The 17605-nt window shown below is 38.1% G+C and overlaps 1 protein-coding gene across 1 annotated transcript in view; it reads right to left on the bottom strand.

The window, feature by feature from the left end:
* Positions 1–2425: 2425 nt before the first annotated feature.
* LOC113436266 (trifunctional purine biosynthetic protein adenosine-3-like) overlaps positions 2426–17605 on the bottom strand; it is a 42328-nt gene continuing 27148 nt past the window's right edge. The window contains exons 14-22 of the mRNA XM_087937607.1: positions 17052–17259; positions 15004–15255; positions 14591–14743; positions 13131–13334; positions 12100–12249; positions 10017–10147; positions 6214–6355; positions 3870–3985; positions 2426–3203 (exon numbers count right to left, since the gene is read on the bottom strand). Of these exons, the coding sequence (XP_087793733.1) occupies positions 2976–3203; positions 3870–3985; positions 6214–6355; positions 10017–10147; positions 12100–12249; positions 13131–13334; positions 14591–14743; positions 15004–15255; positions 17052–17259 (1584 nt within the window). The 3' untranslated portion in view covers positions 2426–2975. The remainder of the gene's footprint in view (positions 3204–3869; positions 3986–6213; positions 6356–10016; positions 10148–12099; positions 12250–13130; positions 13335–14590; positions 14744–15003; positions 15256–17051; positions 17260–17605) is intronic.

Here is a 17605-nt window from a genome sequence, read left to right as displayed (position 1 = left end):
AAAAGCGATGTCCTTTGCCTGGTTCACACTCTGCTCGCTACTTCTCTGCTCCAGCACAAAACTTAGTTTCCCGGAGTGTTCTTTGTCTTTGTGGCGGCCATTTTAGGACCAGCACTGCAGCTTGCCTTTGGGAGGGATTTTCAACCCTCCAGGTGATTTCCCCCTTCTTCACCACCCCACCAGGGTGGTTCTGGTCCCAATCAGGACCCTCCAGCAAGTGAGCTTGGGCGAAACCACGCACGATCGCGGATTCCGCTCTGACTCTGACGAGGAACAAACTGGAAGTCAGATCACTGAATGATTCTGTGAGCAACTCAATCCGCCTGCCTGTTTTGCCTGATTTTGGGTAAAAGTTGCTCTTTTTAAAAATAAAAAATTCAATATTTGCATACATGGAGTGTTGTGAGTTAATTTTGTGAGTTTGCTTGCTAGCAAATTTTATGTGACCGACTGAGCTAGCTGATGGCAGATAGATCTCTGAATGAATCTGTGATTCTGTGAGCAACTCTGCCTGCCTGCTTTGTCTGATTTTGGGTAAAAGTTGCTCTTTTTTATAAAAAATTCAATATTTATATAAATATTTATAATATTTACATACAAGCCATGCCCAGCCAGTCACACCAAGCCATACCCGCAAATTAGGCCATGCCCACAGAACCGGTTAGTGTCCCTTGGATTTTAAATTATGAGTTTGGTGGTCCCTGAGGTCCAAAAGGTTGGTGACCCCTGCTTTACAGAGAAGTAATTGAGATTCACATTGCGTACCAGTATTATATAAATCTTTATTACATTCACTGACCAACAAATCAAACAACAGGCACTTTAAAAGAAAAAATACAGAGTGTAAGAAGCTATGGTATTAGAAAATTATTTAACTGTAAAAAATTGTAAAATGCTAATGCCTAGAATGTTTCTAAAATATTAAAAGTGCTTAGAACAATTTACTACAATGCAATGAATACAGGAACATGATCTAAGTAATAGAAACACTGTGACAAAGTAATTAGTAAAATGTTTTTAAGCCTAGAATGCTAAAGTTCTATCTATGCAACACTCAGCTATTAGGTGAGTATATGTTTACTTGAATTTATATCAGTCTAAGTGTATATTAGTCAGTGACAAAATATAATGGGAGAAATAAAACCTTTACACTATGAGACTTCAAGAATGGGCTGGCCTTTAAGGTGTCAGAAGTCTCTTTAGTATATATACTTTCCAGAGATTTCTTTTAATAGTAAAGTAATAGTTATTACTTTCCTTTAAAAGTAATAATTTTCTTTTTCCTTGTATCCATGAAGCATGGATATTGTAGAGCAAAACTTACTGATGAAATGTAAACTTAGAAAGATAAAATCTTAAACCTCCAGAACAATTAAATCTTGACCATAACATCCAATAATTAATATGAACTTAAAGTCTCAAATTTATTTGTGTTATCAACTTTACTTATGCTGTTTACCATTTTTGAGCACAAGGACAGGTTTATGTCAACCCATAAAACATTTTGTATACACGTTTTATAGTTGGCAATAGAAATAAGGGGGGGGCGGTCAAAGAGCAGGCAACAGTGTGAAATCGAAAGTACATTCCATTCATATTTTCTTCAAAGACTGATTAGATGGCTGAAGCTTCTACTGCGAAAAAATCTAATTGGAGAGTATGATTGATGACTGTTGGCTATGGAACGTTTTTCGTTGGATGATACACCCAGAGGAGTGGGGGGAAAGCAGGATCAAGGGTGACAGTGAATTATGTATCTCAGAGTTGGCTGCGCCCGGGTTAGTGCTGGACATGCCTTCAAATAAATCCTCTTTAGTTTTAGGAGTCTGGCTCTTGATTTAATTGGAGTAACTGCCAGAACCCTGACAGTTTAATTCATATTTATATACTTAGTCCACAACTGTTATATATTTCCATTAAAACTTTTTAATGAAGATGATGATGTTATCCATTCAGTCTCTTAATAGATAGAACTCCTCCCCTGCCTTCAAGTTAAATGAAAGGGGTTAACTTTCATTTTTTGGAATTCTATCCAGGATCAGCAACATGGTATTGAGGAGAGAAAGAAGAAATTTGAGACCATTCCATGTCAAAAATCTACCTGGGTTTAGGAAGGAATTGTGGAAGTCCAAACACCTTAAAGTTGCCAAGTCTGAAAAACACTAGTCTAAAATCTACACACTTCTCTTTGCTATTTAATTCTTAATAAGCAGTAAACATTACTTTGGTATAGATGGCCCTAGCATTTGCTGCCACTATTTCTTCAACCCAGAATATAGGAGTAAGATTGAAAGAAATGCCTTTCCTTTTCTGTTAACTGAAATGGCACAAGGGTAGCCTAATCTTTGTAATCCGTAGTTAATCTACATCAATTGAGCTCTGGATTACAAGCTCCTGTAAATCAAAATGTTAGGGCCAACATGACTGAAGTTAGGGAGCATTTTGATTTAGGAGAGTGTAACCCAGAGCTCAACTGATGTAGATTAACTACGGATTACAAAGATTAGGCTACCCTTGTGCCATTTCAATTAATAGAAAAGGAAAGGCATTTCTTTTTTTCAATCTTGCTCCTATATTCTGAGTTGAAGCAATAGTGGCAGCAAACGCCAGGGCCATCTATAACTGTTTCATCTCCTGGGCTGACCTTTTTGGCAATTCTCAGTAGTGAGAAAGTCCCTGACAATTATGGTTTAGTTATTTGAATGCAAATAGAAAAGAAGTCCAAGCTCAGTGTTTAAAGCAGCTATTTGGCTTTGGAAGAGGAACTATTTGAAACTCACATTGTACCTATGTCTTTTCTCACCCCAGAGAGCCACTGCTGATCCTAATGCTTTAGTTTATGGAAGGAAAGTTGTAATTATATAAGCAAAAGGAAAAAGTGACTGTAAAAAGAGGTGACAGACTTAAACCAGAATTGAATTCAGAACATCAACCATTGTCATTCATCACTATGTGAAATTGCTGCTACAAAAGCATTAACAATCCTGCCTTTCCTTTTGGCAGATCAGCTCCTGTCTTTCTCTTTTCCAATAGATTTTTCCCTCTTCTCTTAACTGCACCATTCCACTAGCAACCAGTTGCAGAGCCATGGGAAAGACATGGTTCTCTGCTTCTTTGATCTTTGCATATAAGGTCTCCTGGGTATCTTCTGCCTTTACACATACTGGCTCTTGTACAATTATTGCTTCAGGACTGGTCTCCTCCTGAAAGAAAGAGAAGGAAAAACATCCCTTATCTGGAAAATTACCTACCAAGATTAATGTGAAAGAGAAATAGCTAAAAACAGAGCAGTATCACTGAAATGTACTTACTTTAATTATACGAACAATAGAAATGTTCACTAGGATATGAGACAATGAATTAACAGAACATTTAGAAATGGGACAGCAAAATGGTATTTTATCTAGATATCAGTAGTGTTGAAGAATTTTGCTCAAGCATGAAATCAAGACAATATTTCTCTTTCAATGTATTAAAGTAGCCAGAGCAAAATACTACCTTCCATATTGACAAGAGTAGGTGGAGTTGCAGTCCAATACATCTGAAGATCATTTTATTATAGATAGTTGCATCAGTGGTAGATGCTGTAAAATTAATTACCAAGAATTTTAAATATGGACAGAGGAAGTATAGCTTAATTTGGAATATTTGAGTTGATTCCCTCACAGAAAGGTAAAGGAATAACAATATTCCATAGTCTCAATTTCTACAAAAGGATTTCCCAAATCTTGATAGGTTTTACTAATTTATTAATGAAGTTGCAGTAAACAGCAAACAGAGAAGTCATGCTAGTTGTGAATATAATAATTATCTACCAACATATAGAACACAAAACTCTGTTTATTGCCAATCCAGAAAAACGCACTTACAAGTACAAAATGCACAATACAGCCCACAATTTTGTCTGTAGATGGATGTGCTTGATTATAGATATTTCTCCTCTTACTTAATGGTGAAACTGATGGATAAGTTCCCAGCATCTTCCCTACAATTAATAATCATATTAGGAATTATCAAATGATACCGATATACAAGACACAAAAACAGATAATTGATTTAAACATTGTTTGAGATTATATGTCTAAAATTTACTCTTAGTCGGAAGTGTTGTCTTATATATGCCAAACTTTCAGCAGTAAATATCTCTTCTCAGTAGTAATGAGGAATAACAGCAATAGCAATAGCAGTCAGAATTATATACTGCTCCACTGAGCTTTACTGCACTCTCGGAGCAGTTTACACATGTTAGCATATTGCCCTCAACAAACTGGGTCTTCATTTTACTGATTTCTGAAGGATGGAAGGCTGAGTCAACATTAAGCCTGTCAGGATTGAACTCCAAACTGTGGGCAGAGTTAGCCTGCAATATTGCATTCTATCCACTGTGAAACCACAGCTCAATAAATATGCCAAATTCAAATTCCAAAGCAGATATTTGCCCAAGGCCCCATCTTTGTTTACTTTTTAAATGTCTACATTTTAATTTAAAAGTCATATAAAATGTAGTGGCAAGTTGATCTACTGTAACATAACACCCATAGACTTATAGAATGCAGAAATTTGGTGCAACATATTTTATATAGAGGCAGAAATGTGATGCTAGGTGATTGGAGGAAAGGGTGGTGAATGTATCTTTGAGAGAAGGGATGGTCCTGCACTGTTTAAGTTCAATCTCTCCTCAAGGAGCCATCACCAGATACAACCTGTAAATGCTGAATAATTTCTGCCTGTCTCTAACATTTCCTTCACAGAAAAAGTTATTGGGAAGTTATTCAGGCTGTTTGCGTGAAAATGCTCTGGACGAGGCAGATTATCTGGATCCTTGCAGGCAGGTTTCAGACCTGGGCACAGTACAAAAATGATACTGATCACACTTGATGATCTGTAATGGAGGCTGAAGTGATACAATCTGGTCCTCCTTGATATCTCAGCATCCTTCAATACCATCAATTATGATATCCTTCTGGATTGATTAAGGAATTGGGAGAGCAAAACAAGGTGCTATGGTGATTTTCCTTTTTTCTCTGGGGCTAATTCTTGTCAGTTTAATTGCGGGGGGGGGGAAGGGTGATGAGAGATCTAGCCCAAGGTCTTTAGGGTATCTTAGGATATAATTCTCCCCCCACTCCTATTTAATTTCTACATAAGACCAATGTCAGCACAGAGTGAGATACCATCAGTATGTTGATGATGCTCAGTTTGCATCTCATCCCCGGGCCACCCAAGTGATGCCATCAATGTTCTGTCGCATTATGAGGCATCTTTAGAGACCTGAACGGAGAACAGGTTTAAACTGAATCCTCACAAAACCAACAATACCAAGTGGCTGTGGATTTTTGGACCCTCTGGCTCTGGAAGCTTCCCATTTTTGTTCCTCGAAGGGGCCATACTGCCCTAAACAGACTCAGTGAGCAATTTGGGGCTTCTTCCTAGATTCCTGGTTCCTGCTTGGGGAGCAGATGGCAGCAGTAGTTCATCTGCAGAGCATTTGCAGAGCTCTATCTTGTGTGCCAATTGGGGACCATGGCTCTGCAAATTGGATTGCAATTGCATTGTTGCAAGCTCTGCAACTGGATTGTTGCAATGCACTGTATATGGGGCTTTCCTTGATATCCATTTGGAAGCTAGGGGTGTTTATGGGAATATTTCAGTATGTATATACCACTTCTACTTCATGAGCTGCACTGATTACCAATAAGCTTCTGGGTGCAATTCAAGATACTGGTTCTCATCTATAAAATTCTTCATGGATCGGAGCCAGGTTACTTGTGAAACTATCTACCTTTAATTATTTCTTCTTGTCTGGCAAGATCTGAAAGATTGGTATACTCTGGATTCTTTTGTTTAGGCAATATCATCTTGCAGGATCCAGAAGAAATGCCTTCTCTATTGCTGGCCTTTGCCTTTGGAATAGCATCTCCTCAGATTTTGTTGCCTGCAATCCTGCATGTCCTTTGTAAAGTACTAAAGACCTGGCTCTTTCTCCAGGCACTGAACCTGCTGAATGAATTTTCCTGAAACTTTATGTCCTCGTGTCTTTGTATTTGTTTTTCTATACTTGTTTATTATATTGTTTTGCATGAATCTACTGCTTTTTGGTGATGAGATATTTTGCCATGAGGCATGTGCAGATTCAACAGCTTTATAAAATAAATAAACAAATAATAATAAATCCATCACTGTTAACAACAATATTTCATCTAACTTGCTTACCATACCATTTCCTAAGGAAGTTACTGGACAAAATTCTTATAAATCCCGATAGACAAATCAGTTCAATAGAGAATTCTTCAAGGACACTATCAATTGTGCCTTCATATTCTGATCTGCTTCCATACAATTTATGGTCAATTACCTGCAATAGTTAAGAGGAAATTAAAGAGGGCAAAACCTTCTAAGCAACCTATCTTTGGGTGAACACTGAAAGCAATTTTCTCAATTTATTGAACTTTGAAGATGCTTAATTGTTCACGGCCACTACATTTTATATGACTTTTAAATCATGGAAGTCCGTCTTGGAAAGACCCCCATGGCTGCAATGCATTCTTAGAAGTATAGTGTAGTGCCGTATTTTTCACTTCACTTGTTTATTTCTTTTCCTACTTATTTGTTTAAACTTGGACTTCTCCCAATGTGGACAAGCTGACACAAAGCTAACTAGATGAATCTTCTACTTGCATCTAACAACGCCTTGCAAAGACCCAGACACACCCTGAGTAGAATTCCTTGGCGATTGGTGCAAGGACAAATTTATGGTCAAAACAAAGTAAAATTGGAAATAATTTGGAGACATTTGAATTTGTGGGGGATGTTGGTATAAACCATGCAGAAGAAGCTATGCTCCATTTTTATCTGCTGGGAATGTCATTTGCTGCTCTGGAGGGGTCTCTGGGCAGCAGAATGGGCATGAATTTGAGCAATAGTTCCCTCATATTTATTTCTGTACTTTAAATCTTGTTCTGAGTAAGCTATTGTTGCATTGCCTGCATTCTCTAGTTGTCGTTATCTATATACTAATAAAATTCACATTCCTGTAACTTTTAACTGTGTGAAACAATGCATCATATGGCAATAATTGTTGAATCAACATATCACAAATGAACCAACTTACAGAATGTGTCAAAAATCTTGGAACCATGACACCTATAGAACTGAAATTTGGCAGGTAAGTTTGGAAATATTTATATAACATAAAATTATCATATTTTTGTATTTGTTTATGAATAATACAAAATGTCATATAATATTTCCTGTGTTGATGTTTGACTGTACTATTCAGTTCACCGTGGGCTATTTTCAAAAAATAAAGTGCTCGAAAAATTAGAATATCATGCAAAAGTTCATTTATTTCAGTAATGCAACTTAAAAGGTGAACCTAATATATGAGATAGACTCATTACATGCAAAGCAAGATAGTTCAAGCCGTGATGTGTCATAATTGAGATGATTATGGCTTACAGCTTATGAAAACCCCAACTCCACAATCTCAGAAAATTAGAATATTGTGAAAAGGTTCAATATTCTAGGCTCAAAGTGTCCCACTCTAATCAGCTAATTAAGCCATAACACCTGCAAAGGGTTCCTGACCCTTTAAATGGTCTCTCAGTCAGGTTCAGTAGGAAGCACAATCATGGGAAAGACTGCTGACCTGACAGTTGTGCAGAAAACCATCACTGACACCCTCCATAAGGAGGGAAAGCCTCAAAAGGTAATTGCAAAAGAAGTTGGATGTTCCCAAAGTGCTGTATCAAAGCACATAAATAGAAAGTTATGTGGAAGGGAAAAGTATGGAAGAAAAAGGTACACAAGCAGCAGGGATGACCACAGCCTGAAGAGGATTGTCAGGAAAAGGCCATTCAAAAGTGTTGGGGACTTTCACAAGGAGTGGACCGAGGCTGGAGTCAGTGCATCAAGAGCCACCACATACAGACGCATCCTGGACATGGACTTCAAATGTCATATTCCTCTTGTCAAGCTGCTCCTGAACAACAAACAACGTCAGAAGCGTCTTACCTGGGCTAAAGAAAAACAGAACTGGTCTGTTGCTCAGTGATCCAAAGTCCTCTTTTCTGATGAGAGCAACTTTGCATCTCATTTGGAAACCAAGGACCCAGAGTCTGGAGGAAGAATGGAGAGGCACACACTGCAAAATGCTTGAAGTCCAGTGTGACGTTTCCACAGTCTGTGTTGATTTGGGGAGCCATGTCATATGCTGGTGTTGGTCCACTGTGCTTCATTAAGTCCAGGGTCAATGCAGCCATCTACCAGCAGATTTTGGAGCACTTCATGCTTCCTTCCGCAGACGAGTTTTATGGGGATGCTGACTTCATTTTCCAGCAGGACTTGGCACCTGCCCACATTGCCAAAAGCACCAAACCTGATTCAATGACTGTGGGATTACCGTGCTTGATTGGCCAGCAAACTCGCCTGACCAGAACCCCATATAGAATCTATGGGGCATTGCCAAGAGAAAGATGAGAGACATGAGACCGAACAATGCAGAACAGCTGAAGGCCGCTATTGAAGCATCCTGGTCTTCCATAACACCTCAGCAGTGCCACAGGCTGATAGCTTCCAAGCCACGCCGCATTGAGGCAGTAATTGCTGCAAAAGGGGCCCAAACCAAGTACTGAGTACATACGCATGCTTATACTTTTCAGAGGTCCGATATTGTTCTATGTACAATCCTTGTTTTATTGATTGCATGTAATATTCTAATTTTCTGAGATTGTGGATTTGGGGTTTTCATGAACTATAAGCCATAATAATCACAATTATGACAAATTGTGGCTTGAACTATCTTGCTTTGCATGTAATGAGTCTATCTCATATATTAGTTTCACTTTTTAAGTTGCATTACTGAAATAAATGAACTTTTGCACAATATTCTAATTTTTTGAGTTTCACCTGTAAATATTAAAAGAGGTTAGTACCTCTTGGCTTAGCTGGCTAACCACTCCAGGACACACTTCATGTCAAGGCTGCCTCTGTTCATTTCCTAGGAAAGAAAAATCCTTGGCTCCATAGATTTAGAGAAAAGTACTTTTACTAGGAACAAACTGAAACCAGACCATTTCAAGCAAGTTATGAGGGCACAGCAACATCTTCAAACACAGTATACAGCCCAGCCCCCTTATAGCTAAGCAACTGCATATCAGAGCCAAAGGACTTGGCCTTGGAGATAACAGCAGTTGCAAAGCTGCAATGTAAGCTTCCCCCTATTCCCACCCCCCCACCCCCATTCTATGGCAGCAAGCAACAGGGTGGCTGACACTTGATTGTAGTGATGTAACCTTACTGAATGTGTGTGAAGGCATTGTGAGTGTTTTACTAGTAAGTTAGGGATGTATTCAAATAAATACCGTGTTTCTCATATAATAAGGCCGGGTCTTATTTTTTTTTGAGCCCCGAAAAAATGGCTAAGCCATCTTTTCGGGGGGGTGACTGAATTCCCCCCCCCCCTTGCATCTTCGGGCAGGCGGGCGGCAATGGCTTGGATGTTGACCTCGGCGTTGGTGGGGCACTTTGTATTGGGGTCAACGCAGGCAGCACCATATCCGGGTGTGCAATAAAAGTACTTCCTAACGGCAAGCCCCCCCACCATTCCCCCCATTTCGCATGTTTTAATATAGGCCTTAATTTGAGGGGAGGGGCTTAATTTCATTGCATACCTATAAAACATGCTGGGACTTCCTATTGGGGGAGGCCGTATTGTTGGAGAAACAGGATATTACATTATATTTTAATATGGAACTATATATACATTAGTGAATTGGGTTAAGTGGGGCCTTCTTATCTGTAGAGCATCCAAAATAGTAAGCATAATTTTTTAGAATGCACATTACAATAAGTAACACATGAATTAATGACAAAAACAGTAATACTTCAAAAAAAAAAAGAAAAAATACCATAACATCCGACTAAGTAAATCAGACAGCTATAAAGCTTCCTTGCATATTACAGCCTGAAAGTTGGGTTGTTTTCTTAGGTGAGTGAAAACAATAGAATGTACTTACTCTGGTTGGGATCCCAGCCAGGGTTGCATTCCTTAATTCTTCCACCCCAGATCTGTTGGCAACTACTAGGACTACCTCAGAGCAACTTGCAGGCTCTTTTGCATATGCCAGGAGTGCTGAAAGGCTTGTACCTCAAAACAAAATAAAAACATGAAAATGCATCAAACCCCCATCCTGAAATGCTCAAAGTAACATTTTCTTGAGACAAGCAAAAGAAATGCTACATTAATAATGCAGTAACTATTTATTCATTTATTTAACACATATAATATAACCAACTCCAGATAGCTCACACTCAAAAGTTAAAACAACACATAAAATCATATTAAAGCTATCAAACTAAGCAGATTATCACATTAAAAACAGCAAAGGCCTGGCACCAAGTCAAACCTGTAATGTGCAATTATCTGATCTTATCTCAGTGCGTGGAGAAAAAGCCAGGTCTTCAGAGCTTTACAGAAGGCTGAGAGGATGAAGGCCTGCAGAATTCCAAGGGCAGAGTGTTCCAGGGGGCAGGGTCTGCCATGGAAAGGGCATGCTTCTTAATTCCCATCAGATGACAATATTTAGTGAAAGGGACCAGGAATGTAAGTCCTTAGTGTTCTGTGAGCTTGGTTGTGTTCTTGCAGACATTTCATTACCCAAACTAGGTTACATCCAGAGGTGGTATTCAGCAGGTTTTGACCAGTTCTGAAGAACCGGTAGTGGAAATTTTGAGTCAAATACCACCTCTAACTGGTCCTGTCCCCATCTATTCTCTGCCTCCCGAGTCCCAGATGATCGGGTCTTCTTTTGTTGCCCTGCACAGAAGAACGGAGCTGGAAAGCAGGTTAGTGGGGTGAGGAGGGAATGAAGATTTTGCAGTAACCTTCCCCCAGGAGTGGGGAGGGAATGGGGATTTTACTGTATCCATCCCCTGCCACTCCTGCCAAGCCAAGCCAAGCCACACCCACTAAGCCACGCCCACAGAACCGGTAGTAAAAAATTTTTTAATCCCATCACTAATTACATCATCAATGTTAGCATTGATGATGTTACCTTGTTTGGGTAATGAAAGATCTGCCAGAAAACACCAAGGATGTCTCATTTCAATCCTGAGCTACAAATATTCTCCTTTATTGGGACTACGGTAGGAATGTGCCCACCCTAGCTCACCTAATAAGATTGGCAGAGGCCCTTAGGGAAAGGTGATCGATCCCACAGATAACTTGGCCCTGTGCCAAATGATATAATTAATTATATCTAGTAGTAGTAATACTAATAATAGTAATCAAGTATTATTAGTAATTATATCTAGTAATAGTAATACTAATATTAGTATTATTACCACATTGTATATTTGGGGGCTCAGAACAAAAAAGGCTTATTTTGACAGTCAGTCAGAAAATATAAGTTCAAATTTTCCTTCCTTTTATTATGAAAGCTTTCTTGATCATTTAATAGTTTGAAGCCTATTACTAAAAATTATCATCTGAAAACATTTAAAAACAACACAGCACAGCATAGCATAGTTAAATTCAAATGATTATTATAACATTGTTTCCTTTCTGTCTTGTTTGCCTATTAGAAATCAACCGAAGCATGTTTTTCATCTCATTTTGAGAAAACTCCATTGCTCTCATTGGTTAAGTTTACCATTCATGGGTTTTGAGTGAGCTCAATTAAATTGATTGGGATGTATTGCAGGGTAGTATTGCATCCATTGGCAGCCTAAGAAACTGAAGGTTCCAAATTCTGTTCAGTTATATACATCCAAGCTGAAAGAGCTTTCCTGGCACACCATAGTGCCATCCTGCTTTCTTTAGGAATTTTATTCCTAAAATGTGAAGATCCTTCCAAGGTACTCAAGATTGCTGAAATTGCTATTAAAGATATTCAATGGATTTGAACAACTGGTTTAATGGAAATTTGGAGTAGAGGAAGTTAATTTTCAATCTGATCCAAAGAATAACTGCTAGAATCTTAAGAAAGTAGCTTCAAGCAGATATGAAAAGTACAGACAAGCAACTTCAACTATAAGACATGGTATGCATCAAATATATAATGTGATATCAGCAACCACAGGAAATAATTGTACTGTTACCTGTTCCAGAAATAAGAACAGCTACTTTAACTTTATGCTTTCTGTGTATGGTATGAGGTGGATTGTCTGCATTTGAAACATCTTTCAAAAATGGCCATTTATTTTGTAGCAGTGCTTCAGAGAGATTCTTGATTTCTACCTGGGGATACCCTGAAGAAGCATATGCTTAAAATATAGTAACTACAAACATTACATTCAGAATTCATACATTTGGCTTTTTCCAAACATTTCAAACTTAATTATCAAACACAAATATCTATTCCTAAATTGATATTCTGTATTTTTATTCACACTGCCAAAGAATTGAAAGAAGCTAGTCATTAGTAAAGTGTTCTGCACAGCATCTTTCTCACTAAGCCCAGTGTTTTCATTACATAGACAGGGATAGGAAACCTTAACATCTTCTGAAGTTTAATTCTAAAGCAACCCTATTTAATGTCTAGACTAGAGAGTATGGGAATTGTAACCCGAGACATCAGGAGATCAACAGGTTACTTAAAACAAGTTACCAAATATCCATAAAAGTTAGGCCACAGTTTGTGGTCTGTTCCAACTCTGGTACTTTCTAATTAATTTACATACTATAATACAGGAGAAAGATTTTGTGTGTATTTTGAGAATCCATTCAAGAAGATAATGCATACTTATACTGCATACTGAAACGAAGACTTGACATTCTTGTTCTTGTGTCTATATGGATAGAAGTAAAATTATAACAGGATATAAAATTACTAAGAATAACTCTGACATGAATATGAACTTGTATTTCTCTTTCTTCTTGAACTGGAGCTAAATGTATATTAAAACAAACTCAGCACTGTATATGTACCTGCTTGAAAAACCATAATGTGAATTTGAAATAGTTTTGGTTCTTAAATTGGTCATAACTGTTTTCTGAAATCTGATGGATTTTCATAAGTCTCTCATAAATTCTGATATAGCTGCAGAAACTTAACACAGATTATTTAAAACCAAGAAGAATTCTTTCTACACTTTAACTGTTCTTGTACATGCTTAGTCAATTAAGTAACCTGCAGTTCGGTGGACAACTTTTCCAATCACCCATGCATCCTCATGTTCCTGGACATCCTTCAGCACTTTCTTGGCAGCTTCTCTCTGGACTATTAAAATAGCACCAATCCCACAGTTAAATATGTGCCCCATCTCCTCTTCTGAGAGGTTTCCTTCCTCTTGGAGCCAAGAGAAAACTGGTGGAATCTTCCACTTCTGGGTATCTAAAAAGCAGATGATTTGTAAAGTATATCCCAGCTCTTACACAGCAGTGTGAATATAGATTATATTCTATTGTCCCAAAGGTGTTTTTTCAAGAGGCAACTGGATTTTCTGGCCCGAAAGTTCAGTTGCCTCTTGAAAAAGCACCTTTGAGACAACCGTCATCTGGATGACTGAGAATCTCCATAGATATTATGTTCTGTTCCTTTTAATATCACAAGCCAGATTAATCTTATGATTTGAAAAGGGGAAAAAAGAAACATAATAGGCAGCTGAAAGTATGATTGAGAGGAATGTGATTGCAGACCCCAGGATCAAAATGAATGATCTGGCCCTTTGATCTCCAATATGGTCCAAAGTGTCATAGAAGTTTCCTTTGGGTCCTCCAGAATCTATTATACGCTCCAATTACCTTTCTTTGTTTACATATTTAAATCTTTTTTTTAAAAAAGGGAAAATAAGCATGTTGCAATGCAATATGCTAGTCTCCAGTAACATCTTGATTTCCGAAAGTACCTTTGGTCATCAAATGGGACTTATAAGCTTTTTTAGAAAATATAAATGATGGGTGGGCTTGTTTGAAAGTAAACCATAATACTAGAAGAAAAGGCAAAGACAAGCAGAGGAAATCCAGATGACAGGAAGTAATAACTACTCAATGATAAAGCATCGATTTATCCAATTGCTATCTTCTTTTGGCATCCATTTTGTGAATTGGTAAGCTTTCCATAACCATTTTGGAACATTACCAATAAAATGTTCTCAAAATTCCAAATGTGCTTTCCAGCCCCTCAAAGTTGGGGATTCCCACACAGGCTTTTGCTGTTAATTCCCAGACCAGAAATTAAAATCACGTCGTTGATTTTTGATATGACCAGAATCCCAAGGATCTATTCTTATATCCTTAGATTCCTATTCTCCTCTTAGAACACTATAGAAAATCTTGGAATTGATAGCATAAGAGACACTGAAACTTATTTCCTAAGGAAGTGATTTTCCTCTTCCATCCTTTCTTTCATGAATTTTCCACATTCCACGTTTTTTCTTTTCTATCCCACCAAATTTATTAGACAATATACTATACATTATACAGTCCTTTTACACTATACATTATGTTACACATGTCCAACAGAGGATATGTCTACACTCTTCCTTTAGCAAATTATTTTCACTGTCTTATCAGACATGAAAATATTTTAAAACATGTAGCCCCAAACTACACTTGGTAAAACATGCCAAACATGCCTTTTCTACTTACCCAAAACAACACTAAAGCGCTCAGGAAGGATCTGGGAAAAACCTCCCAACAATCCTCCATCAGCAATATGGATAAAGGCTTTCACATTTCCTGAACGAAGGACAGGAAGGAGGGCTCTGCTATAGATTTTGGTTGGAGTTAGCAACTGTTCTCCTGTTAAATACAAGAAAATTAATTTTAAGAAACAGAAGATAACTTAGTAAACTCTTTTCTGTTTACTAAGGAAACAAAATAAATTAAATTCCTAACCTCAGAATATTCTAGAGATGATCCCCAACATTTAACAGAAGGTACAAAGAGATGCAATCAATACAATAAAACTATATAACAGTATTAATGCACAATGCCTAATGACAAAACATTACTTCTTTTCAAGAAAAGTGTGGAATAAAAAGTGGCAGATATGTACATGCCTAAAGTATAGTTGCCATATCCACCAGGAACTGGAGAAAAATAGTGTAGGGACGATGTTAAAAAAATCTTTCTCACAAGATCAAATCCTTGGTGATGAAGCCCTGAAGAAGCTATTCCGATCACAAGATCTTCATTGACAATGTTCCCTTGCTGAGGAAACTTCGTGCTTCGCTCCACAGCACCAACTGCAAAGCCAACCAGGTTGTATTCTCCAGCTGCACAAGTGGCAGGCATTTCATTGGTTTCTCTTCCTGGGAAAAAGTGGGGGGAATCAAATACAATGCATCCCAGGAAAGGCTAGAAACCATCTTTCCATTAAAATCCAGTTTAAAATAGCCCACATTAGTAAAAGTTGCCTGACTTCTGATTTTATATCACCAACAACAAAATGTACTATACTGATAAAGGACAACAAAAGTATGCACAAATGAATAAATTGGAGGCATGCTTTCAAAACCCATACACATGTGCACACAACAAATACAGTAATTATATATCAAATTATATATTAAGATCTGTAAGATCCACAACTTTGTCCAGTTAAGCCACCCCAATAGTCTTAAACTGATAATCTAAATGTATACAATCAGTCCTAAACTGAACATACATCTCTCTGTAGGATAGATGTTGAATGTACTCCGAGTACAATGCTAGCAGGTTACTAGATTAGTAGTGCCTAATAGTTTCAAAACACCATTCTTTTTCTTTATATAAAAAAAAACAAGCTAAACTCTTGTTAATCTCTACTCATGGAATGAGGAAACAAGTTAAGGTGATGATGGTGGTGGTGATGTGTGTGTGTGTGTGTGTGTGTGTGTGTGTGTTTCTTATCTGGAATAGTCAGGGGTGGGAATCAATTTTTTTAACAACCGGTTCTGTGGGTGTGGCTTAGTTGGTGGGCATGGCTTGGTGGTCATGTGACTGGATGGATGTGGCTTGGTGGTCATATTATTGGTTGGGCGTGGCCAATTCAATATCATTCACATCAAGGCACCATCTCCTCGCCTGCCCTCTCATGACTGTGGGGATGCTGCAACAGCCGTAAGTGTGAAAAATGGTCATAAGTCACTTTTTTCAATGCCATTGTAACTTTGAATGGTCATTCCACACAAGCAAAGTACCAGCAAAGGAGGGGAAAAAAACTCCAGAGAAGTTCCTGAGACAGGAAGTCTAGTCCTGCCAAGAATGTAATAAGGGTTAACAGAGAGGCAGTTTCTGTAAGCAACACCAGAATGTTTCCTTCCTGCCTTCCTTACAGGATTAGGCTAGTAATTTTTTCCAACAACCAGTTCTCCGAACTGTTTAGAATGTTAACAACCAGTTCTAGCGAATAGGTGCGAACTGGTAGAATCCCACCCCTGGGAATAGTCCTTAATTAGGACATCTGCCCACATAAATTTTGCCCTATACCGGAAGTACATTCACATCTGAAGATGAATGATTATATCTGGCTGCATTATATTGCATGTATGGTGCTAGAGCTTTGCAGAGCCTATGGACAGGCCATTTTTCTATTGGCCAGAAGTTCTACATCACCTCTCTTCTTAGGTTCTACATTGTACACTGTAGAAGTACTATCTGTTCTTCTCCAAAAGCTATAGAGTAGTATCCTTTTCCTGTGGCCTGCCTATAAACATTCTAAATAATGCTTCTCTTTTTCTTTCTGTTCAGTTGCTATAGCAGTGGGCAACCATGGTTAAAAGTATTGCAATAATACCAAACATTTTATCATAACATAACAAAAGAAGAATCATGCCTTTGTGGCTAGGAAGTTATATGATAGCTCAGAACGTTTTGTCTGGCTGGTTTGCAAATGGACAAATGTGCATAACATGTACTGAAAATGTGCAGGAGAGGGCCAGTAGCTGTCTGAATGAGGGTGAGAAGAATTTTCCGACTCCACGAGGAAAAGATACTGCTTAAGCCTTAGGTGACTTTCCTTTTGGCCCTGCATTGTCTCAGTGTTTCAAGCTCAGCAGAAATGAAGTTCTTTATCAGGGATTAGGGAGTAGAAGTAGCTTAAAACCTATTTTGAAAGTGCTCATACCAAGGAAGGTGCATCCTGCCACTTTACAAGCTTCAGCTATCCCGTCTGATATAACCTGAGTGAGCTGAGCCACACCAACATCCAGTTTCCCAAATGCAAAATGGCCATGGAAGAAGAGAGGCTCAGCTCCTTGAACCAGCAGGTCATTGACGCATATAGCCACCAAGTCCTGACCAATCATGTCATGCTTACTGCACAACTGGGCAATCTGTAATAAGACATACAAATTAGCCACAAATTGCAATGAAAATAGCTGTTCATACAAAATATTACTTCAGTGTATTTTGATGGATCCAAAACCTCAGCTGAAAACCTTCCCATATTGTTTGGCCACTAGAAAGCTTCCATTGGTGCAGCAGAAGAATGTACAGTAGTGTAAATTTTCTCTCTTCTCTGATGATTATTAGGAAGTATGTAGAAGCTGCACTGGAAGGAATAAAATAAACCAGCTATTTCACAAAAGGGGTTGGGATTTTCAATAATTCAGAATAAACAATTATGAGTAAATAATTACAGTAAAATATGATCAATTGTATGAGCCTTGCAGAATCACA

Source organism: Pseudonaja textilis, chromosome 7, assembly GCF_049901715.1.
Source record: "Pseudonaja textilis isolate UNSWEBS1 chromosome 7, rPseTex1.2, whole genome shotgun sequence".
In the NCBI taxonomy this organism is placed as follows: domain Eukaryota; kingdom Metazoa; phylum Chordata; class Lepidosauria; order Squamata; family Elapidae; genus Pseudonaja; species Pseudonaja textilis.
Note: the sequence above shows the minus strand (reverse complement) of the source record. Positions and strands in the feature narration are given on the sequence as shown.